General features: G+C 38.3%; 2 protein-coding genes across 3 annotated transcripts in view; one reads left to right on the top strand and one right to left on the bottom strand.

Moving 5' to 3' along the window:
- LOC121732770 overlaps positions 1–26,129 on the top strand; it is a 29,485-nt gene continuing 3,356 nt past the window's right edge. Inside the window, exons 1-5 of one of the 2 annotated variants that reach the window (XM_042122739.1) lie at positions 1–129; positions 6,339–6,545; positions 13,857–13,995; positions 24,767–24,851; positions 25,308–25,415. In XM_042122739.1, the coding sequence (XP_041978673.1) occupies positions 6,466–6,545; positions 13,857–13,995; positions 24,767–24,851; positions 25,308–25,415 (412 nt within the window). In that variant the 5' untranslated portion in view covers positions 1–129; positions 6,339–6,465. Of the gene's footprint in view, positions 130–6,338; positions 6,546–13,181; positions 13,313–13,856; positions 13,996–24,766; positions 24,852–25,307; positions 25,416–26,129 lie in introns of those variants that run through there. The other variant, XM_042122738.1, reaches the window with a different exon arrangement.
- Positions 4,677–6,152, bottom strand: LOC121732673 (alpha-(1,3)-fucosyltransferase FucT-like). Its single transcript, XM_042122628.1, has 2 exons — positions 6,145–6,152; positions 4,677–5,382 (listed from the first exon to the last, which is right to left on the bottom strand). The coding sequence occupies exons 1-2, from the start codon at positions 6,150–6,152 to the stop codon at positions 4,677–4,679; spliced, it is 714 nt and encodes a 237-aa protein (XP_041978562.1).

Genomic DNA, 26,129 nt, shown 5'->3' with positions numbered 1-26,129 from the left:
GGTGGTTGTCTCGAAACCGCTGGTTGTTTTCGACCCGATAAATCGAAAAAATACGCGATATATTATGACTTATTCCGAAGAAATGTGACTGAAAGTGGTACATAAAGCGAACGAAATCGTGTAGAGAAAGTAAGTTTGGCTTATTATATCGAATTTATTGTTTATTTGAAGTAATTTTTGATATCGATTTCGTATATATTATAATTTTTTTTCCATTGGGTATATTTTGAAAAACGTTTTATGCTGATAAAATGAGAACCTCCTTTTTGCAGTCGGTTGTTTACATATGAGTCTTAGTATTCCGTGTCAATTTTCATTCCATATGGTAACTAGAAACCGGCACTTAGAATAAAAGACCAAGATATATTACATTATCTAGCTTTTGCCTGCTCTAAATACAGTAGTTTATCCCACTAGAACACTGTATGTAATTGTACTATAATGAAAAAATGTACGTATAGAGACCTCTACCATATCAAACCAATCCATCCACAATTTTTTTGAATGAAAACAATCATCCATCATTATGAACTTTCACATTAATTCAGTTGAGGAATTTGAGGTTCAGTTATCGACGAGACCTTTACCGACCTTTGACCTTACAGCTACTGCATAAAACTCTGCAGTTAATTGCAGCTGGGTGTACAAACAAATTTATACTACATAATTATAAATGCAAATGTCTGTGTGTCTGTTACCTCTTTACGCCCAAACCGCTGAACCGTATTTGCTGTTTGGTACGGAGATACTTTGAGTCCTGGGAAGGACATAATTTTGACGTGGGAGAGCCATGCTTCGGCACGAATGGGCCGGCTCGACCGGAGAAATACCACGTCCTCACAGCTTGCGCTGTGTTTCGCCGAGTGAGTGAGTTTACCGGAGACCCAATCCCCTACCCTATTCCCTTCCCTATCCTCCCTTATTCCGTTCCCTTTCCATCCCTACCTTCCCCTATTACCCTATTCCCTCTTAAAAGGCCGGGAACGCACCTGCAGCTCTTCTGATGCTGCGAGTGTCCATGGGCGACGGAAGTTGCTTTCCATCAGATGACCCGTTTGCTCGTTTGCCCCCTTATTTCATAAAAAAAAAACAATATGATACATTTTATACCGGAAATATGTACGGTTTCCGCGCGATAAGCGAATTTTGACGGAACGAAGTTGCGAGCTCACCTGACTCTAAATATCAAACATCGTCCTTCTCTCTTCACACTCACGCCCGTCTTTCATATGCCAGGTGAAAAAGGACGGCGCGGAATCATCGCCGAGTTAGTTTTACTTGAATAAAAGACGAACTATAATGATTATGAAAAAAGTGTTTTGAGCAATTTTAAATTTAAAATTTAGGTTTTATCTATACCTTTATAGATATTAAAAAATATTAAAGAAAAGACAGCAAACTTTGAAGATCCAAGCAAAAATGTGTTTAAAACAAGGTTTTTTGTAAAAAAGAAACTATCGAGCATTTTTTGAGTAATCGTGTTTTCGTCTTGAGCATTTAATCTTTATGAACTGAAGTTACTTTTGTCAAAAAATCAGTTTTCTAGACCTTACAGATTTTGAGATCTAGGTTAAAGTATGTAGTCAAGTTAGGGTCATATGCGGTCTTAACGCCCGCAACTCCGTTGCCCCGAAAATTGTTTTACACGCGGGTACTGTACATTTTTATTTTGTCAGATGTAAAAATCATATGCATCCGCCTCTCAAAGCATCTCCATACCTAAATTTCATTAAAATCGGTTCAGTGCTCTGGGCGTGAAGAGATAAAACACAGCCAGACAGACAAAAGGACAGACATAGTTTAGCATTTAAAACATGAGTAATGCCTTTTTCACCAACCGCCTCCTAACGCTAAGTGGTTCCCTAGCGGCCATTAAAGGTACATATCCTTCAAGATTTCACGAATTTTTGTGTGTCACATTCGTCCTTAGGGCGTAAGAACTTTTGCAAAACATTACTTTTTTTTTAAATGTGTTTGTTTTAAGAGACATTTGACACTTAGCGTTAGGAGACCGTTAGTGAAAACAGGCATAAGGATTTTATAAACCATACTGCATGCTACACTAGCCTACTGGTATTCCGCGCCTGTTTTTACAACCTATATAAGTAAATAGCTTTTGTTTTTGTTACTATAACATTATAGGTATATTTTGTTAAAAGTACATCCCTTTATGTATTTTATGGAATACTTAGCGCGAGTTACCAAGAAGTTTTCTGATGAAATTTTAATAGTATGCTTATTTACAAGAATTCAAGACCGATATTTATTTTTAACGTTCATCTTCAAAAATGCTCGGTCCGCACACAATGGGTCGGCGGTCCAGATGCGGACCGCGGTCCGCCATTTGGTGACCCCTGATCTACAGTAAAACATTTTCTATTCAGCAATCGGCCAACTGTAGGCCATTTAGAGTTGACCTTTGACCTATACTCTCAAAATATTATCTCAAAATATCTCCATACTATTGCAAAATTGGTTCAGCGGTTTGGGGTAAAGAGGTTACAAACAGATAGATATTAGCATGGTTAATACTGTAAACTAAACATAGTCATAACCCAATTTTAACTTTGGTGCCTTTATTTTTATGACGTAATTGTAAGTACTTCCGTATTGCGGCAAGTTAGTGGCAGTTAAAATATTCAGCATTTTACATTTATTGCTGTACGCTACGGAGCCGTCATGAATTTTATTAGTTCGTTTCAAATTCACGACCATACCTCACTAGGCTAAAATTAACGGTTTTTAGACGCTAACCATAAAATACGGAAAGTAAAATTTTTGAAGAAGTGTTAGTTAAAGAAAATTTATCTCATACTTATTCAAAATGCTATTTTTACTTTCTAAATTTTTCTTCACATTTATACTCTTTACTTTACGTGGTAGAGCCATGCTTCGACACGAATGGGCCGGCTCGACCGGAGAAATATCACGTTCTCACAGAAAACCGGCGTCTTCTGATGTTGCGTGTGTCTATGGGCGACGGAAGTTGCTTTCCATCAGGTGACCCGTTTGCTCGTTTGTTATTTCATTAAAAAAAATACTCAATAAATTATTAAAGGAGGATGATTGTAGCGATTACCATAGACGTCGTAGGAGTTGCGTAGAGCGGCGTAGAGGTTTTGTAGCGCATTGTAGGAGGTGCGTAGCGCTTCGTAGTAGTTGCGTAGCGGAGCCGCGTAGGAGTTGCGTAGCGGAGCCGCGTAGGAGTTGCGTAGCGGAGCCGCGTAGGAGTTGCGTAGCGCTTCGTAGGTAATGCTTAGCGCGTCGTAGGAGTTTAACGTAGCGCGTCGTAGATAATGCGTAGCGCGTCGTAGGAGTAACGTAGCGCGTCGTAGGTAATGTGTAGCGCGTCGTAGGAGTTTAACGTAGCGCGGCGTAGGAGTTTAACGTAGCGCGTCGTAGATAATGCGTAGCGCGTCGTAGGAGTTAGGTAGCGCGTCGTAGGTAATGTGTAGCGCGTCGAAGGAGTTGCGTAGCGCATCATAGGTAATACGTAGCGCGTCGTAAGAGTTTAACGTAGCGCGTCGTAGATAATGCGTAGCGCGACGTAGGAGTTACGTAGCGCGTCGTAGGTAATGCGTAGCGCGTTGTAGGAGTTGTGTAGCGCGTCGTAGTAATGCGTAGCTCGTCGTAGGAGTTGTGTAGCGCGTCGTAGATAATGCGTAGCGCATCGTAGGAGTTACGTAGCGCGTCATATGTAATACGTAGCGCATCGTAGGAGTTACGTAGCGCGTCGTAGGTAATGCGTAGCGCGTTGTAGGAGTTGTGTAGCGCGTCGTAGTAATGCGTAGCTCGTCGTAGGAGTTGTGTAGCGCGTCGTAGATAATGCGTAGCGCATCGTAGGAGTTACGTAGCGCGTCATATGTAATACGTAGCGCATCGTAGGAGTTACGTAGCGCGTCGTAGGTAATGCGTAGCGCGTTGTAGGAGTTGTGTAGCGCGTCGTAGGTAATGCGTAGCTCGTCGTAGGAGTTGTGTAGCGCGTCGTAGATAATGCGTAGCGCATCGTAGGAGTTACGTAGCGCGTCATATGTAATACGTAGCGCGTCGTAGGAGTTACGTAGCGCGTCGTAGGTAATGCGTAGCGCGTCAAAGGAGTTGCGTAGCGCATCATAGGTAATACGTAGCGCGTCGTAGGAGTTTAACGTAGCGCGTCGTAGATAATGCGTAGCGCGTCGTAGGAGTTTAACGTAGCGCGTCGTAGATAATGCGTAGCGCGTCGTAGGAGTTACGTAGCGCGTCGTAGGAGTTACGTAGCGCGTCGTAGGTAATGCGTAGCGCGTCAAAGGAGTTGCGTAGCGCATCATAGGTAATACGTAGCGCGTCGTAGGAGTTTAACGTAGCGCGTCGTAGATAATGCGTAGCGCGTCGTAGGAGTTTAACGTAGCGCGTCGTAGATAATGCGTAGCGCGTCGTAGGAGTTACGTAGCGCGTCGTAGGAGTTACGTAGCGCGTCGTAGGTAATGCGTAGCTCGTCGTAGGAGTTGCGTAGCGCGTCATAGGTAATGCGTAGCACGTCGTAGTAGTTGCATAGCGCGTCATAGGTAATGCGTAGCGCGTCGTAGGAGTTGCGTAGCGCGTCGTAGGAGTTACGTAGCGCGTCGTAGGAGTTACGTAGCGCGTCGTAGGTAATGCGTAGCGCGTCGTAGGAGTTTAACGTAGCGCGTCGTAGGAATTTAACGTAGCGCGTCGTAGATAATGCGTAGCGCGTCGTAGGAGTTACGTAGCGCGTCGTAGGAGTTACGTAGCGCGTCGTAGGAGTTACGTAGCGCGTCGTAGGTAATGCGTAGCGCATCGAAGTAGTTGCGTAGCGCGTCGTAGGTAATGCGTAGCGCGTCGTAGGAGTTACGTAGCGCGTCGTAGGAGTTACGTAGCGCGTCGTAGGTAATGCGTAGCGCATCGAAGTAGTTGCGTAGCGCGTCGTAGGTAATGCGTAGCGCGTCGTAGGAGTTGCGTAGCACGTCGTAGGTAATGCGTAGCGCGTCGTAGGAGTTACGTAGTGCGTCGTAGGTAATGCGTAGCGCGTCGTAGGAGTTGCGTAGCGCGTCGTAGGTAATGCGTAGCACGTCGTAGTAGTTGCATAGCGCGTCGTAGGTAATGCGTAGCTCGTCGTAGGAGTTGCGTAGCGCGTCGTAGGTAATGCGTAGCGCGTCGTAGGAGTTACGTAGTGCGTCGTAGGTAATGCGTAGCGCGTCGTAGGAGTTGCGTAGCGCGTCGTAGGTAATGCGTAGCACGTCGTAGTAGTTGCATAGCGCGTTGTAGGTAATGCGTAGCGCGTCGTAGGAGTTGCATTTTCGTAGGCGTTTCGCAGCAGATCGTAGCGCGTCGCGTCGTAGCTTTATTGCGATGGCTTTGACGTACAGCGTAAAACCTTGAGTACTCCTTTATAGAAAATGAGAATAATATTTTATCTTCCATGTAAATCATTATAGAGTTCAAAAGAAATTCCTACTTTAAATTCTGTACGTAGGTTCTCGTTACGTAGAACGACTACCAAATCACGATTGCTTTTATGCAAAGTGTTACTTGAAATTCAGTCCAAATTAAATTAATTGGACTCGACTAATGTTCTCAAACTTTGACAGTTTTCGGCGCGTTCTACACAGTTTCAATGTCGCGTAATAAAATTTGTGAGACATTTTGTACAATAGGTACACTTCGTACTAGCTACGATAAATTATAAGTAACTAGATAACATTAATTTATTTCTAGGAAATAGTATATTTTCTAGGATACCAACTTTACGATTCTTTTTCCGGGGCTTAAGGCACATCCATACCTAATTTTATTCGGTGTTCTAGTTTAAGCATAAAGAGGAAACATAGACGTACATGTGGATATTTCAGGGAAGTGCGAGGTGCGTCAAGTATTCTTTACAAAATGTTCCATAAAGGTTACCTATGCCGCAGTCGTCGCATTCAATTATTTCATTCTAGATAGAGAACGCAAATGGTGAGCGGTAATTGCGCATTTTGCTTCAATAATAATAGCCTATTTTCTTTCTTGTACTTCTTCGTCTGTGCCAAATTTTATTTAAATAAGACCAGTAGTTTTTAAGCCTATTGCTTTAAAATAACCAATTTTTGTCACACTTGCATATGATGTAGGTTACTACAAAATTGAGTTTACACGGTCATAGATTACACGGTCATTCTGGCATCAGTTCAGTCCATCAGTCTGATCCAGACTGAAAGGAGAATTATCGTGTAACCGTTTGTCTGACGGACTATTCATTTTTTTAATATGTACTTTCCGGTCATCATTCTGGCGTCCGTCTCAGACTGATGGACTGAATTGATGCCAGACTGACCATGTAACTATAGACTTCTCTTTCTCAGGTGGTGGGAGCGGTCGTAACGGCGACCAGATGAGCTTGTGTGCTAGCGAGACAGGACAGCCACAAAAATTGCTCCCCACGGCAGCCCCGCGCGCGCCTACATCGCCTACCACAAGCTGGGCGCTGACATGGATGCCCAGACGCCGGGCGACGACTGCGCCATACATCCCAGCGGCTTTTACCTGTTGGCAACGCTGCTGCTCACCAGGTACGCACACATACATAGCGTCACATGCATGTGCATCGTCCGCGTGGGCGCACGCACACAAAAATGCGCGCACGCTCTAATGTAGGTACTATCAGAGAAGTTGATTCATAGGCAAATGGCGGACCTACGTCATTTTGTTGGTTTATGTCAATTCAATATAAATCGCGATCTGTCGAGCTGGGTTTAAACTTACTTCTAAAATCTGTGGTTTAAACTTTGACATAATGCAACCAAATTACGCAAGTCGACAATCTGCCTCAAGGAATCAACTTCTCTGATAGTACCTATATTGTACACACCTGCGTTCTAAATACTAACCACTTACGCATACAGGCAACTCCTAAGTACGAGAGCGCACATGCGCATACACACGTAAGGATAAACTATAACCATTTTGATAATTCTGGCTGAGCATTGTCTATGTTTTTCTGTGCACACTATCCACAGAAGAAGATGTATTGTAAACATACTGATAGCAAATATTTTTTCTGCATCGTAGAATATTTGAAGCTCCTAATTTATACCCAAACTAAACACATATTCAATAAAATATGTGGATATAGATAAGGCACGATTTGCTCTCGGTGGAAACTCAAGATTAGCCATAGCTCGGGTGTAAAATAACATTTCGCATACTGGATAGAAATATTGAATTTCAGGCCAGTGAGTTATGTGTTGTGACTTGTGACAGCTGATATTGAGTAGGGTCCGCTAATACAGAAACGGTGTAACGTTCTAGTAACTAGTTATTACTAGATCTTAAGTTAAAAAGTAATACTTATTAGATGAAGTCGCAATGCTATGAACGGTGCATAAAAACAAGGGAATCCGTACAATTTGACGTGGTAAAAGTAGCACTATATTTCTACCATTGTCTTCTCTGTGTGCAAATTTTTATGAAAATCAGTCTTAGTATTGTTCACTAATATCTAACTGGCTTTTTCTTACTGTTCTAATTCGTCGTTTCTTCAAACAAACATACAAAATGTCGTATGTCTTTTGACGCGGCTTCACAGTTTGGCTATGATATTTTATTTAAGTACCAACTGTAACTTTTTAATTTTTATGCAAATCAAAAGGCAATTTATCACGCGTGTCTCGATGACTCGTTCTTTTAACCCTGTCGTGTCGTTTGATTCACCCCACCCTTAGCTCTCACCATAGATTCATATATAAGTAGATGTCACACGTAAAACCTTAAAAAGAATTGTTTTTGTATAGTATAGTAACAGCTTAGATAGCATCGCAACACGCATAGATCTTATATTTACGAGAAGTAGAGTGAATCTATTTGTGCTTTCTCTATGCAAAAAACTTTCATACCTGAATAATATACTAGTATAAAATATAACGCCTCCGTGGTCTAGTGGTATAGAGCGCGGCTCTTAACTCGGAGGTCGTGGGTTCGATTCCCGCGTTGGAAACATGCTATTTCCAAGTTTGGTTAGGACAATGCAGGCTGATCACCTGATTGTCTGACAAGTAAGATGATCCATGCGCCGAATGGCATGTAAAAAAATTCGGTCCTGCGCCTGATCTCTCGCCGGTCGTGTCGGTCTTCCGTCCCACTGGGTTATGAGAGTAAAGGAATAGAGAGTGCTCTTGTGTACTGCGCACACACTTGGGCACTATAAAATTACTCCTGCGTAGCTGGCCTGGTTTCAATGAAACCGGCCACCGTCACCGAAACCGATGTGGGAGCCATTATTATTATTATAAAATATATACTTTCTGTCTACATAAGACACGTTTCACTTTTACCTAAATAAATAGTTCGGATAACCCCAAAAAAGGTGAGGCATTTTATGAAGCGTCTACTACTACTTAAATCTACCTAAATCTGTGGTCGTCCTTGTCAGATCGACCTTGTATGGGCGGGGACCGGGGTTCAGTTATCGACGTGTGAATTTAATAACCATTACGCCTGTCAACACTTTGGGATTGTACAGTATAATGAGCAAAGGTTTCAAGCATATTAAGCGGTTTTCATGGTAATGTTTAACAAATACTATTATGGCGGACTCTCGCAGCACGCTACAATCCTGCATCGCGCTATATAGAAGTTCATATTATAAACTTACAGCGGATTTCGGAATAAACGACAGCTAAAAATTAATATTATACCATGTTAACTTCGGCCAGACCGAGCATACCATAATATTGCTCGGTCTTAATCTTCCTTTGTGGCCCTCGCTCATATTCTCATAATAATTAGACATTGCTTTCGTGAAAATGTAATATGTATGTCAATTATTTCAACCCCGTCTTTTGTTTTACCCTTTCAATTGTTTATCCAAGTACAACTTAAGTGTATAAGTCACGAGCTTACGAAGGTAATCACTCAATTCAGGCGCATTTCATATCGCCTGTCCTACTACTGATTTTTTTTTCAGTTGTTTTGTTTTATTTTGTCATTTCCAGGCTAATATTTATCAAAATAATACAAATGACACTAATCGCTTTTTAAAGTACCTAATTAAGCGAACGTTAATATTGTCGTAGAATTCTAAAGCTTTTGTTTATAGAAATTATTTACAGAAAGCTTTCAAAAGTTACAGTCGTTATAAAGCAATAATTATTGTTGTAATGACTTTATTCTCTAACGGCCTTATTTAGATACATTTAATGATATTCAACTGTAATTTAATGATGACTTTGGTATACCCATAAAACCTTTCCTTTAAAGTCACACTGAATTAAGTTTGAATGCTCATGTTGGTGTTGTTTTGTTGTTAGGTTTAAAAAAAAATCGTTTAAAAAATCATGCACAAATTATTAAGAGGGAGGAATAACTTTTAAGTCATTTTGAGAAAATAAAGTCCCCTCGTTCCACTTGACGTTAAAAACTATCAAAACGCTCAAAATAGGAGGCATTTTGAGCGTTTTGATCGTTTTTAACGTCAAGTGGAACGCGAGGTAAATTTTGAATTTCAAAATGGCGGAGTGTTAAGAAAAATCAAAACTTTGAAAGTAGGCCGCAATACGGCGTTGTCCCAGTAGTAACAGGCACTTCGTTTAATAAAACTTCACTTAAACTTGGCGGTAAACTTTACAGTTTTTTCATATTTCCAACGACACTTTGTTGTTAAATGCTAAATATCATCATCATGGTTATTAATCGCGATGGTATTCATGGCGATTATGATTAGAATTAGGCACTTAGTCCGAATATGCCGTGATATTTCTACCTTTAAACATATTATACTTATTACATCGTATATGTACTATACCGATACGTGGGAGAGCCATGCTTCGGCACGAATGGGCCGGCTCGACCGGAGAAATACCACGTTCTCACAGAAAGCCGGCGTGAAACAGCGCTTGCGCTGTGTTTCGCCGAGTGAGTGAGTTTACCGGAGGCCCAATCCCCTACCCTATTCCTTTGCCTACCCTCCCCTATTCCCTTCCCTTCCCTACCCTCCCCTATTACCTTATTCCCTCTTAAAAGGCCGGCAACGCACTTGCAGCTCTTCTGATGCTGCGAGTGTCCATGGGTGACGGAAGTTGCTTTCCATCAGGTGACCCGTTTGCTCGTTTGCCCCCTTATTTCATAAAAAAAAAATACCTATATAGAGATTCTTATTTGCAGGTAAAGTTATTTTCCCTAAAAAATGTAATACATACAATACAATAGACAGGTACTTTTCTCGTATAATTGGAGCCGAAAAAATACCTTTTAATAATTATTGTTTAATTACTGTACTCTAAAACAGGCGCATTTCCTATTCGCCGCTTTTGACCAAATGTTGTAAAGTTGGCAACCCTACCGTACCACACGCAATAAATATTCTAGAACACATAAACTTCGATGTGCCGCCATTATTACAAATTGCATTTCAATTTTAAATCACGCCTTTAAATCTAATTTAAATCCTGCTTCTTCGTTTCGAATCAAGACTTTATTATTTAAATCTTTCTTTGTCGACCTGCTGAAATAGGGACGGTAATATACATACCTACCATACATACCATAATATATATTTTATTTCTCGCGTTTTATAAAAGCAAATTATAGTGACATGATAATGTCATAGGTACCTAATACTTGGTTAATTAAAATATGATTACCTACTGTCTGACCTAGAAAAATATGCACAACTACAGTAGGACAGGAGTCAGGATGAACATTAAAATAGTGCGCTGTTTCCGAACAAATAAAAGGATAATACGATAAGCGATTCTACGCTAGTTTACGCATTCCAACGAGAAAGAATTAATGTTGCTAGCACATAAATATGCGACATCTTTTAAAAATTCCCCCTAAATATTATTATTATAATATTCTCATTTACTTAAAACATTTTGATTCTTTTTAGGGTTCCGTAGTTTTCCTTATAGCGGCTTATTTTGTGTGTGAAACATGAAAATATAAAAATTTATCCAATGTTCAAGGATATTTTTTGAAAATCTGCAATCAAAATTTACCATCAGTTTCTGGTAGACCTATAAACATAAGGTACTAATTATGTATTCTGTGCTATAAGTATTGCTATTACCCCGGTATTGCTAGAGTCAATATTTTATTATCTCACTTTTAATTATTTTTAATTATTATCTTATATCTTTAAACGAGCAATATATATATATATATATATATATATATATATATATATATATATATATATATATATATATATATATCATTTTTAGAAAATGTCATTGTCATCGAATACCGAGCAAAGCTCGGTCAAATAGCTAGTGTACTTAAAATGTTATTATAATATAATTTTACTGTGAAATATGTCTTAGAAATGGTCCATAATATTCCGTCCAACTTTGCGCTGCAGGTTTTAATGAACTAAAAAATTTCTACACAATGTCGCTTCATCATATACTAAAGAGGCTAATTAAAATGGCGGCTTGTGGAATGGCGCCAAAACCTACTTTGCATATAATTTGAAAACTGTTCTTGAAAATAAAGCGCGCTTTTATGAATGGAAACCTAATTTCGCGACCGAAATTACATCAAGGATTCTGAGAAGTGCCTGTCGACAAATTTTATGAAAGACAATTTATTTAGAAAGGTGCTTTATAAAATACAAATTCTCTTTTTATAAAATAAAATTTGAGCATCACGTGCTTTATCTATTGGGTACACAATTAAGAATAAAAAATGATTTTAGGATGATCGTCTTACGGCCGTTCCCAATATTTGATCTATCTCTGGTTTTGCCCTACTAGAGATAGGAATAGCTCACATTAGACATTAGAGACATAATATAATATTTTATGTCAATTATGAGCTATTCCTATCTCTAGTAGGGCAAAACCAGAGATAGATCAAATATTGGGAACGGCCGTAACGGACTGATATTTTTTTATGATGAGCTTTCCAGCCATCATTCTGGCATCAGTCTCAGACTGATGGACTGAACTGCGGGGCTAAAATGGTCGCTTTGAAGAATCATATTATGAATCATATTATGATTCATTATTTTAAAATCGCAAAATGCAAGTCTGCTTGCAATTCATATCTAGTAATTCGTACTAATTTGACATTTGTCAGTTTGACAGTTTTGAAACTTCATTTGCTGAATTGGTTGATAGGAATTGCTAAATGTGACCATTTTAGCCCCGCAGATACCTGGCTGACCGTTGTCAAATCGTCTTCAAATACAATGAAGTAGTGTAGATCTTAAACTATCTTCTCTGGGGTCAACCCGGGTCATAAACACCCGACCCGACCCATAAACTCCCGGTTAACATACGACCCGATCCAGGATTACATACTTTATGTGAGGGATTCTATACAGGGTGTGATTTGTGTATAGCATAAGATGTAGTTTATACAGCGTGTTTATACCTCTTGCTTTATAGATTGTAGAATTGATCGTAATGTTTTTTACTGCGCAATAAGTTTGAAATAATTTTAAATTTGGAATCACAGCTTTGTTGTTCTTTAATTATTTTATTTTGTGTAAATTAAGACGCATTCGTTGTGCTTGTTAATTAATAAAGTTTAATATTATGATTACCTGATTTTTTAGAAATACATAATATGTTTAGCTCACAATTAAACATTTAAAAATTGAAAAATCTACTACTCAACCTTAGTTGAGTAGTATGCACCAACTAACTGTAACTATAACTGTAACTTTAACTATAACTACAGTGCAAAATGTCAAAAGTTAAATATGGCGTCCAAGGACGCCATATTTAACCTCCGCTCATACGTATACATATAATCTGAAAATTTACTATGTTTTACAGTGTCATATTTTTCCTGTCGATTTTTACGGATAAGTAATTCAATTTTTTATACTGTCAATCCCGTTACCTGTAGCTTCAATAAAAAAAATAAACGCAACAGACATCTGTAAATTTCTCCGGTTAAAGTTAAGGTTAAAGTTAAAGCTAAAGGACGCCATATTTAACTATAACTTTAAACTTAACTTTAACTTTAACCACGCCTAAGTATATATATTAATATTTAAATGCACTTGGTAAGAATTTACCAACATGCAAGCTGCATTTAAAATCTTAAACAGCTTGAAAATTTCACAGTTTCGCTTACATAATATGCTCCAGGGAATAAAGACAATTTTCTTATTTTAATCTTATTTTACATTAAAACCATTTCGTAAAAACAGATTGCATTTTATGTTAGAACTTTTTTTATTGCAATAAAAAGGTGAATGTACTGTACATGTGTTAAATCTTCAAGACATCTGAGCAATGAAATTCAGAAGTCTTGTACATATTTTATCGTCAGTACTTAAGGATTTACACTGCGACCGTAAAAGGCTTTATATCGCACATAAAAAGAGGTTTTGTAACATTTACATATCTACGTGTTTTCAACGTCTTTCGTATACGATTTACGTTTTGATTGTTTTCGAATGATATCTAAAACCTTGTGTTAACCTTGTGAGACATACAATAATATTACTAGCAAAAACCCGAGCCGAGCAGCTCTGCATTGTGTTGCTCTACATCTCATATTATAATATGATCATCTGCCATTTCAGTAGAAAACTTTGTATCAATAATTTACTCGTGCTGTACTTTAGATGAATTTCGTAGACATTCGTAGACAGACTACGCGCCGTAGCGTAGACTATAATCTACGGAATACTTTTATCACAACAACATAACACACACAGCTCTGACCTTGAAGTCAAGCATGATTAGCACAGGCACAAATTTTATGCACGTGTGATATGATACTAAATTGAATACAACCTACATTGCTACATTCACTCATCTGAAATCACGCCATTGTGTGAGTGCGCCGATCCGAGTGGTCTAGTTTCATTTAAGCATACTAATCAACAAGAATAGCATCGTAATTAACATATTCTTTTGTTTCAGTTGCTCCACGGCGATGTTATGCGCGGCCATCATGACGGAGCACTGGGAGCACGTGTCCTGGGAGAGGAGCGCCCTCACCGCGCTGGCCAACGCCTCCAACACGGCGATACACTGGCTGCTGGACGACAAGGTCGCTAAGGTGAGAGACAGCACGATATACCTCTCTCGCTAAGGTAAGAAGAAGCAAAGAAGAACAACCTAACTCTCTCCTTAGGAATAAAGTTTTAGTAAACGTGTCAGGTATTTAAACACCATGAACGTATGTAGGATTACTAGATTCATGCTGCCTACTAGACTATAAGATTGCTAAGTTAAGAGATAAAATGGTCATTCCAACAGTGTTGGACCAAAACAGAAAGAAAAGAGAAAGCACGGATAAATGACGTCACGCAGTGCTTTACATCAGTATACTTCTCGATGATAAGAAATTGATGACGAAGATTATACAGGGTAAAACAAAACTAAGTGATAAATGATAATACTTAAGGGAGTTTATGACTATGTCCCTCGTGTAGAGTTCACTTTGAAAGTAGCAGCGCTGAAAGCGCATTTTTAGGGTTCCGTAGCTAAATGGCAAAAAACGGAACCCTTATAGACCTCGACCTCGACGACCTCTGTGGCTCAGTGGTGAGCGCGTTGGTAGCTCAAGCCGGGGGTCGCGGGTTCGAATCCCGCCGACGGAACAAAAAGTTTTCAATGTTCCCGGGTCTGGATGTGTATTAAATATGTGTATGATATAATAAAAATCTTAAATATATGTATAGTATAAAAGTATTAAATATATTTCCGTTGTCTGGTACCTGTAACACAAGTCCTTAGGTACTTAGCACGGGGCCAGACTGACGTGGTGTGAAGCGTCCATAGATATTATTATTATTATTATAGATTCGTCATGTCTGTCTGTCTGTCTGTCTGTCCGTCTGTCTGTTTGTCTGTCTGTCTGCCTGTCTGTCTGTCTGTCTGTCCGGCTGTCTGTTTGTCTGTCTGTCTGTCTGTCTGTCCGTCAGTCCGTCCGCCCATAACTTTCATCAAATCAACTGAAATATAAAAATAAACCTTTGAATTTCATAGAAATAAACATTATTGCTGCTGCGGAACCCTTCATGGGCGAGTCCGACTCGCAATTGGCCGGTTTTTTACTTTAGTTAGTTTGCAGTAGTCATAAAAAGTTAGTTTTCGACATCGCAAAAGAGCATTATTTTCTAAACAATATAATAAATGTCAAAGTTCAAATGAAATAGAATCCACTATATTGCGAGTTTCTATTAATTTCTCTTTACAGTTCAGCTGTGAACGTCACCAGCGCTGCTATTTTCAGTGCACTTTGAGCTAGCAAAGTGAAGTTTTTCTATTATAAACTTTGTCTTTACAGCTTATTGTTCAAGCTAAAATTAAGAGCTATGCTTGTTTGTTGATAACTAGGGAGTTCCAAAGTATGAGCACAATTAAAATTTTGAATAATAACAGTAAAGAAAAATCAATAATATTATCTTTAAACACTAAAATGGTGAACATTAGTTAGAGACAAAAAAAGTTTAACTTTTAGTGTAGCAAAAAAAAATTATTTTTGGCTATGAATTATGTTGTTTTGAGTCTTTTCTTGTATTGTTCTGACATAGAAACCATAGAATGACATAGCCGTGAAGAAAAGAAAAATGAAAGAAATTTTATAACATTTCACAAACTGGAAATTTCTCGAAACTTTGAACTCGTACAAGCTTCGTCACCTGACAAATTCATACAAAACTGAAGCGACGGTTGATCAAAGTTTTAACAAGTTGTATGAATTGTTAAACTTGAACTCGAGGGAATCAGGAGACGAGCTTCAAACAGAATCATGCAAATTAGAATGAACTTTCATCCATACATTCATCTATTTATAAAGTAACTAGCGACCTGCCCCGGCGTCGCACGGGTATAAAATATATAGCCACTGAAAAAATTATTAAAATCGATAGCCTAATATGATCCTTCACGTGGTCTACTTGTTATTTGTGCCAAATAACATAAAAATTGCTCCAGTAGTTCGCGAGATAAGCCCTTTCAAATAATTTCCCCCATTTTTTCCACATTCTCCTATTAGTCTTAGCGTGATAAATATAGCTTATAGCCTTCCTCAATAAATGAGCTATCTAACACTGAAAGAATTTTCAAATCGGACCAGTAGTTCCTGAGATTAGCGCGTTCAAGTTAGCCCTTTCAAATAATTTTCGCTACTATTAGTCTTAGCATAATAAAATATAAAATATAGCTTATAGACTTCCTCGATAAATGGGCTATCTAATACTGAATGAATCATCAAAATCCGTTGCGTAGTTTTAAAGATTAAAGGGAACAAAGGGACATGAGGGGAAAAAAGGGACTATGTTTTATAATATGTATAGATTAATAAATCAGTAGGTAAATCTTATTTATATAAATCCTGATTCTCCTTGGTCTAAGCATTGTGATTTGTGAACGACTGAGCTGAATTTGATGAAATTCATCGCAAGTGTAGAGCAGACCACGGAGAATGATCTGTTGTAACTTGTAGCAGTAATCTATAAAATAGTCGTATGCACACCCACATCAGATTACTGCTAGCTAAATAATAAGGCTAATAAAAATTATAGTATTTAAAAAGACTTTATATTCCAAACAACATTAATTACAGTGTTGGTACTTAGGCATACATTTTATACGTTTCTCTCCAGCATACATTTCCGTTTAACATTTCTATCGAGAGCGTTGAACGTTCGTTATCACTAACTGCCGCCTAGGGCTGCTCTCTACCAATTTACTCGTAATGGCGTCGTAAAAAGACAAAAAGATAACCTATTTCCGGTACAAAATAGGAACAGCCTGAGAGTATTGGCAACACTGAATCGATTTGAAAAAAATTTGAAAGTAGAACACTTATTTTGCAGTATAACCGTATGGCAATCAAAATAACTCGTCTCGTTCTCTTCATTGAAAGTGTCTCGACTAACTACCTATCTGGTGACACTTTACAAGGTGACGGCATTATTTCCAAATGTCACCGTTTGTTAAAAGGCCCTTGTTGGTCTGTAATATTAAATAATATTTTGTTATCAATGCCTTATCGACTATATTATGAAAAATCGACCACATGCGCAACGCACATGAAAAATTCCTTTAATTAATGTTCGTGGTAAGTATTACCTATTTTATTCTCAGCATCGACAATATCTATCGACAATAATACGCCGTCACATTACAACTTGGCACGATCGGTAAGCTTATTTTCAGAGATTACAAGCATTAGAGCACTCAGTCGTTAAGGCTTTATTACACATTAGCATTTAACACATTTAAGGAGCATTTACATTAATTAACACAACATGGAGTGCTCCTGTATTGATGCCGCCATAATCCCTCCCTAGAGACCCGAAACACGCTAGCTTTCGCGCCAAGCCAACAAATATTTGAATTTCGAATTTGAATTAATTACAGTGTTGCCATGTTTGTCACCAATATAATCAACTTTGTATTTTGTGAAATATATGGTTTTTAATGTTGTAAGCTAAACTGCTGAAGGTGCGTTGGTAATTAAATTATTTAAAAATGTTTAATTTGATGAGACGTCTGCGTTCCATATTTTATGACGAGCTTTTGCCCGCGGCTTCGCTCGCGTTAAGAAGCATTATTATATACAAACTTTCATCCCCTATTTGAACCTATTGGGGTTGGAATTTATCAAAATCCTTTCTTAGCGGATGTCTACGTCATAACATCTACCTGCATGCCAAATTTCAGTCCAATCCGTCCAGTGGTTTGGGCTGTGCGTTGATAGATCACTATGTCAATCAGTCAGTCACCTTTGAGTTTTATATATATTTATGATTATGATTATAAAATAGTGAAAAAAAATCAATAGTCTATTTGTGTCGTTTTAGCATTAGCACATTCAAAAAGAGATAGCATTTTTATTATTGTCGTTTTAGGTGAAATCTGTATTTAGACCACGGCCATCCCTAATATCAAAGATGCGAAAGAGGATATAAACTACGTAACACCTAATATAAAAAGCTTCCAAAACATTACAATACGGAATAATTATTGTTTAAGTACGCCTTATCTATAACGACGTCCGCGTCGTCGTGTAAAACGCAAACAAAAGGGACGAAACCCCGAAAAAGCTGTTTACCATTCACCATAAATATACTGTTTATTGGTGGATTTTATAGCTTGAATGGATTGTTTGGATCTCTTTTACGCTTTTAAAATACATATACAGATAGTTTTTGGCACATAATATAATACTTACTTACTTCTTATTTCGGAAAACGTATGATTTAAGTACACTCATAATATTTTATTATATTACGCGAAATCGTGGGCGAAAGATACACAAAGTAAGTGTACATTTATGTAACATATTTCATGCTTACAGCTTATGTAATACAAAATATGTAAATTTCTCAATCTCCAAGGATTCTTTGTACGACAGTTCTGATAAACCAATCATAACTTGGAAATAAAATCCTAAATAGGATTGAAGATACGAAAGTTTGTTATCCCCTAGGAATTGCAAGAGTTTGAGAGTAGGTAAATATTAATTTGCTGATCGCTCTGTATAAAATTTAAAAAATATTAATGTGGGAGAAAATTATGAGTTAATAGATCGGAGACGATTGGGGTTACGAGGTTTTTAAACAAGTGACAAGTGAAGTTAAAACTTCATCAATAAAAACAACCCGCTATTTAAAACTTTAATAAGATTAGAATTTAATGAAATGAGCCGACCAAATCACTGAAAGTTGTTTGCAACCTTTCATGAAGTAGAGGAACCAAATTTTTCACCACTGACCTCACATTCATACATACATACCACCAGTGCTGGATTTATATTTTTTATGAGTGTTGGCTCGGGGTTTGTCAAAGAGCAATGAAGCGCAGCATGATAGGTGTAAGACTAGTTGACCGAATAAGAAATAGCACGCTCCGCTCCAAAACAGGTGTTAAAGACAGAAAGCAGCAAAATTAAAGTGAGACTGGGCGGGTCATACCAGCCGCATGCATCCTGACCGTTGGGCAAAGGTCACCACAGAGTGGGTACCAGAAGACGAACGACGCCGCCGTGGACGGCCTCCAAAAAGATGGCGAGATGAACTGGATGCCTAAAAGCCAGACTGGCCTGCGGTGACGTTGGAACGAGACAGATGGAAGACCTTGGGGGAGGCATTTGCCCAGCAGTGGGATAGTATAGGCTCGTAAAAAAATGAGTGTTGGCCACTTCATTTCCGCCGCCCCATGTATCTACGTAATCTGTCGGCCCCACAGAACAATAAAAATGTTTTTATTGTTCTGTGGTCGGCCTCTTATGGACGCTGCCGCACCTAAGCCGCGGCCTATACGGCCTATCTATAAATCGGGGGCTGCATACCAATACATACATATTATACTGCCAAAATCATCACTCTTTTTTTGTATTCGCTGTAGTTGAGTAATAAGGGCATGAGGCTTCAAGTCATATTTCTTCGAACACCTCAAATACGAAAATCTGTTTGCCCTAAGGCATGAAAGGGGTAGAAATTGAACAATAATTTCACCTGCGCCAAGGTCGTTATTCCAGTCACCTTGGCGTTTCGCACGCGATGTGTTATGATCGTCAGCTGACATACATTATATGCGAATTATATTTTCGCACACATCGGCCGTGACTACGCGTACATTTTGCTATTTTTGCTGATAAAAATGGTCATTTTATCCAAAGACTCCGGCAAACTTACGAGTATCAAATACTTGATAATTTTATGTATACAATATAATATTTACATTCATACCCAATAGTGTGAGTGTCCATGGGCGACGGTAGTTGCTTTCCATCAGGTGACCCGTTTGCTCGTTTGCCCCTTATTTCATAAAAAAATAGATACATTTTACGTTGTGGTAATCTTGGTGGTAATCGCTTGCCACCCAGCAAATGATTTGCTTGATTTCTTCGATATGATTATATCCGTTTTAGGGTTCCGTAATCAACAAAACTTGGTTGACTACGGAACCCTAAAACGAAACCCTAACCAGCTGATTTTTTGTATATTAATGGGTAATTTAAGAGTAACATTGTCCTACAAATAGAACAATCCACATTTTAGGACCATCAAATCGAAATATTAAATCCTTTCTAACAGAGATTCTGTTAGCTACCACTTTCGAGAATTTTCGCAGAGGAAATTATTCTTCGTCTTATCAAAATGAAGCTCACGACAAAATAGCTTGATAGTAATAAAAAAAAATGTTCTAGGAAATCTGTACCTACATATAGTACCTACTATAGCATATCCGTTGTATAGCGTTTAGTAATAGAAGGGGGGGAATAAGACGTATACTGTGCTAATAATGATGATATTGTGGACTGAAATAATTTACTGAAGCTTCCACGTTGTTAACCTTGGCCTTAAATGATTTAAGGTTAGGGCTATCACAATAATTAATAGTTTGTCTTTTACTTCGACGAAACGTTTTTATGGAATCAAAATTACAATAGCATGAGTCATGCCTTTGAATTTGATAAACACAATTCGAAACAAAGAAAATGATCACTCGGTGTATGTGTCGCAGGCGGATTGTCTATTTAGCCGTATTACATTAGGGCTAGCCGTTTTAAAAAACGGCGCGGTTTTGTAATGCGGCGTGTCGACGTTTAGCCGGATTCAATGCGGCTGAATAAAAAACCGCCGGAATGCATTCGGCGCTATACGTCATTCAATACGGTTAGCCGTAATGTAATACGGCTAGCCGTAATGTAATAAGGCTACAGACAATGACATAAGAAGTGTTTCATATGTCATTGGTTAGAGACTAGTCGCCTTTTTGACAGTTTTAGTTTCGTAATTCATTTCTTAACACCCGTGGCGCTGCCCGTGTCACAGATTAATATATGAGAAGTAATTAAATTTTGTGTATGCCATTTAAAAATTTGGTTTGCAAGAAATAACAGCTAATAAATAATTTTGTCAGAATACAAAGATTTTGTTAGCAATAATTAAAATCAGGCTGCAATTCGTGTTCTGTAAATAATCATGACAATGGTCAGCAATTTAAACACATAACTGGCAGCGAGTTTTATTATGTATCTGCAAAATAAACAGTCACTCGGCAGAATAATTACTTGGTCGGCAAGATTATACATTCGGTCAGCAGAGAAAACATTTCAGTATTTTATTTCATTTCATTATTAATTTATTTATTTTATTAATTAATAAAGACTTAACAGAAGGCCTACTTACCACTGATACCTAAGCGGGGGGACGGGGGGGTGCTGGCCCCCCGTCAAAACAAAAACAAACACCATCCAGAAACTCCAAAAGTAGGTTAGGTTATGTTAGAACTTAGACCACAACACAGAGGGAGCTGAGCGAGCGAAGCGAGCGTGCTGCAGCAGCAGCCGGCGACCGTCATAAAACAAAAGATAAATCCAGAATTTTTTGCTTATTCTATGAGTGCTTACCAAAATTTAATGAAGGCCACTCATTGCAGCATTGTTTTATTTTGCAATCATGGTCACCCTATAACTTACATAGGACTACGATGCGGCTAAATGTGGGCCGCCTTATTGAAGAACGTATCTCAATTACAATCCGGCTAAACGTCGACACGCCGCATTACAAAACGGCGCCGTTTTTTAAAACGGCTAGCCGTTATGTAATAGGGCTAATTATACAATGTGCCTGCGACATATGTATTACTCTATCTATATCTATACATGTTATAAAACAGTCGCTTTTCTCCCTCATGTCCCTTTGTTCCCTTTAATCTTTAAAACTACGCAACGGATTTTGATGATTCTTTCAGTGTTAGATAGCCCATTTATCGAGGAAGGCTATAGGCTATATTCTATCACGCTAAGACTAATAGGAGAATGTGGAAAAAGCGGAGGAAATTATTTGAAAGGACTTATCAGTTATCTCGCAAACTAACTTACTGGAGCAATTTTTATGTTATTTGGCACAGATAAGAAGCAGACGAAGTGAAGGATAGGATATCGATTTTAATCATTTTTCAGTGGCTGGGTATATATTTTATACCCGTGCGACGCCGGGGCGGGTCGCTAGTATTTCTCTATGGGCTAGATAATATAAGAAATTCGCTGTCTGTCCCAAAAATATAATAAGTAGTTATGAGGTTTTTGGAATCACGCAATGGATTTTGATGCGTTTTTATAGATTGAATCAAAAGGAAGGTTTATATTACTAAACTTAACTCAATATATTATAAGTGTTAAATGCTTATGACAAAACAACGTGCGACACGAAAAAAAAGGTGAGCTAACCAACATATTTACTTTCTATTTTGTAGTCTTTTAAAAATTTTAAATGAAATCGTAAATTAAAACTGGAAACCCTAACACCTCATTATCGCTTAATCCAATGTGACCCAATTCAAAATAATTACCGCGAGAGAAAACCTGCAATTAAATATAAGTTGTTTATTTAAAGCTTTCCTAACAAGCCAAGGATACTCTAAAACTCTTTAGGTGAAAGATTAAAGAATATTATTCTAAGGACCATTAGTAGAATAAATTTTTAGTAAATACTTTTAAATTGGGTTACTAAAGATGTAAGCTGAGCATTACTTTAATATCTCTCTACTAAATTGCGAGGATGCAATCGACGCATACAGTGTTGCAAACACAAACATAAAACTTACATATATTTGGCATACGAGTATAATTGAAGTTTAGACGCTGACATAGACTAACATATTATACGAAAACTGGAGATTTCTGGATATATTAAATACAAATTGGTCGAATTGACAACCTCCTTCTTTTGAGGTCGGCTAATTAAGGACCATGCTTGATATCTATCTACTGCTCACTCTTCGTTCTATCAAAGAGACCTTTCCATTTTTGCCGAGCTTTCAAGTGGTGCGCGAACTATACTTTCTTACAATATTATGATTTATATTACAGATAAAATTCTTCCGATCGAAAATAAATCAAAAGATAAACTTTAATACCCCTAAGCAATCACCATAAGCACTAAAGTGCTTTCACGACCTAGGCATTAGCAAATGACCTTAACCTAGGCTTTAACCCTGAAAGCAGGTTCCGGTCGCATTACCTCGATTATCGGTTGCATACGAAAGCACTATAAAATGTGAAGGAATTTGCTTTTAGGTATGTTATTTTCTGTTCACAATAGTTTTTGTAGTTCCCGTTAAAGTCGAAAGTTCTTTACCGTCTAGTTTTAAAATAAGGGTCCAAACATTATTTGAGCCGATTTTAATAAGAGTAGATCACAGGGAAGGCTTTTTTAACCGATTTCAAAAAATGAGGTTATCAATTCGACGCGTATACAGGGTGTAACAAAAACAAGTGATAATACTTTAGGGTGTGTATGTGTCCTTAAAGAGAGTTCACTGTGAAAGTAGCAGCGCTGAAAGACCAAAAATTTTTTTCATTTTTGTATGGGCAAGCGCCCGAACGTCACGACTCACGAGTTTCCCCATATAAAAGTGAAAAAAAATTTGGTCTTTCAGCGCTGCTACTTTCACAGTGAACTCTCTATAAGGAACACATATACACCCTAAAGTATTATCACTTATTTTTGTTACACCTTGTATATGTAATATTTCCAGAACTACCCAGTTTTCGTATATGTTAGTCTATATCAGCGTCTGAACAAATGTTTCATCAAAATCGGTTCAGTAGTTTTGGAGATAGGTACTCGTAGTATTAATTCTCAATTTTGTTGTTAGTAAGCTACGTACAATTTTGAAGTCGGTTTTATCTTTTTAAAATAAGTACAGTTATTATCGTAGCAAAAAAGACAGACCATACAAAATACAGAATTTCCTTTTGTGTGCTTCAAGTCGCAGGCAACATTAAAATCAGGTTAATAATAATAATAATATTATTAATCATTTAATTCGTTTCCATTGAAAATTACGCGTAAACTACGTTTCCAGAAGTTTTAATTGTAAGTCCCTATCAAAGGCAACTTACATTTACTAAGCTCTAAGTAAAGACTAGAATCTAGAGCACGCTCTTTGAAAATAAAAGGTATCTTTCAACAGTGATTTATATTATACCCTACTTGTATTCCTGCCACAATACCTGAGCGCAGCCCGACAGTGAAAAAGTGCTGTTAGTTGATTGTATAAAATTGCTGAGGTCGTCTTTTGTACGTTTCGATTCTAACGACAAAAGAAATTGAAATGGACATTTTTATTTTTTACATTAAAATCTTTGGTACATGTTCAAATGTCTTTAAAAGAAATTGAAATCGTCGAAGTGATAAATAAATGAAATTTATTTATTTCTAAACGTCCATAGAAAGTAAATCAAAAACCAAAATATACAGAAAAATATTGGTTAGCATCCAACAAATTTTAGGAATTTTTTTTTCTATACTCGTAAGAATCATTTAAACTGATATTAAATATGCGAAAGTGTCTTTCAGTCAGTCCGTCTGTCTGTCTATCTGTCTGTCTATCTGTCTGTCTGTCTGTCTGTTTGTCTGTCTGTCTGTCTGTTACCACTACACGCCCAAAACGCTGAATCGATTTTGCAGTTTGGTATGGATAATGGAGATATTTTGAGTCCCGGGAAAGGATAGGATACCTTTCATCCCGGAAAAATGTACGGTTCCCCCCGCGATAAACGAATTTTGGCGCAACGGAGTTGCGGGCATCATTATAATTAATAATAAAAAATAAGAAATGTTTTATTTCTGAGTAAAGAATCAAATTTTTTCAGAATGTCTACCTGATGCCTACCACCGGTTCGAGAACTACCCCGGCGAGAAGAACCGGCGTAAGAAACTTGCACGGGGACATTAAATTCACAAGATTTAAAATTTCTTCAAGATTTAAAAACACTGCAACCAGACCTTATTGTTTTCATTCCTATTTCATAACAAGCTGGCAACTTTCCAGAAACATTTATTGACATTATTTTGCAGGTCGAAGACGGAAACCGAAAAGGCGGCGGCACGTTTTTGGTGCCAATGAACGGGGGTATTTGGACGATGTGCGTGTCCCTAGAAGGTATTGATTATATGACTCACTCTTAAATTAGATGTGATTTGGTTTTTGTTGGAGTTGGGTTTATGAAGCATTGGTTGAACGCTTTCGAATTCATGTTGGTTAGCTAAGATTTAATTGTTTTTATTACCAAAAATCTGGTAATAAATCTGTGAAGAATTATGCTGCCTTCTTTTTATTTGATAAGCTTGGGTACCCGACTTGCGATAAAAATACAACTGTAAGTATATCTACACAAAAAAACAAGATAGGTCATGACCACACGACAAGACCTATAAAAGACTTAATATTATGAGAAACTGTATTTAGCAAACCTGATGATGATGATGAAAATAAAATGATGATTAAGTAAGTATCCAAATATCGATGACAGATCATGTAGAAATAGAGTAAAAGAGCCGAGTAGCGATGAGCCAAAGTATGAAATTCTGTGTTTCCGTAATCTTACTTTTTTTTCAGATGAAGAAGTCTCAATACTATCCAGGGTGGGTTTCCCCAAACAGCCGCTGTGCACAAACTATCTCGCAGACAACGACAGCGAGGAGCCTAGATCCGACTGGCAACACCGTAAGTTGACTTAGATAAGGACTAGTTTTTATTTATTTATGCGCAAGGGAAACCCTTTATGGGTGCCCCGGGTTGGGGATATGCCTCAGTTAAGCTGAAGCACCCCGGGTGTATGTGGGCAGTGGGACTCCGGACTCGCCGTCGGCCGACGAGAAGCGCCGAGCCTGCCCACTAAAACCACCTGCGATTTGACATCAGCCGTATTTAAAATAAGGATGTCCTGGATCATATATAGTAGATAGTTAACATAACGTTTATACGTGGGAGAGCCATGCTTCGGCACGAAATGGGCCGGCTCGACCGGAGATATACCACGTTCTCCGGAGGCCGGAGGCCCAATCCCCTACCCTTTTCCCTTCCCTACCCTCCCCTATTCCCTTCCCTTCCCTTCCCATCCCTACCCACCCCTATTACCCTATTCCCTCTTAAAAGGCCGGCAACGCACCTGCAGCTCTTGGTGCTGCGAGTGTCCATAGGCGACGGAAGTTGCTTTCCATCAGGTGACCCGTTTGCTCGTTTGCCTCCTTAATTTTATAAAAAAAAAAAAACCTCTAGACCAGTGGTACTTAACCATTTTATTGCACTTTTTCGCCGGTGGGTGGAAAGGAATAGAGAGTGCTCTTGTGTACTGCGCACACACTTGGGCACTATAAAATTACTCCTGCGTACCTGGTCTGGTTTCAATGAAACCGGCCACCGTCACCGAAACCGGTG

Source organism: Aricia agestis, chromosome 12, assembly GCF_905147365.1.
Source record: "Aricia agestis chromosome 12, ilAriAges1.1, whole genome shotgun sequence".
NCBI lineage: Eukaryota > Metazoa > Arthropoda > Insecta > Lepidoptera > Lycaenidae > Aricia > Aricia agestis.
Note: the sequence above shows the minus strand (reverse complement) of the source record. Positions and strands in the feature narration are given on the sequence as shown.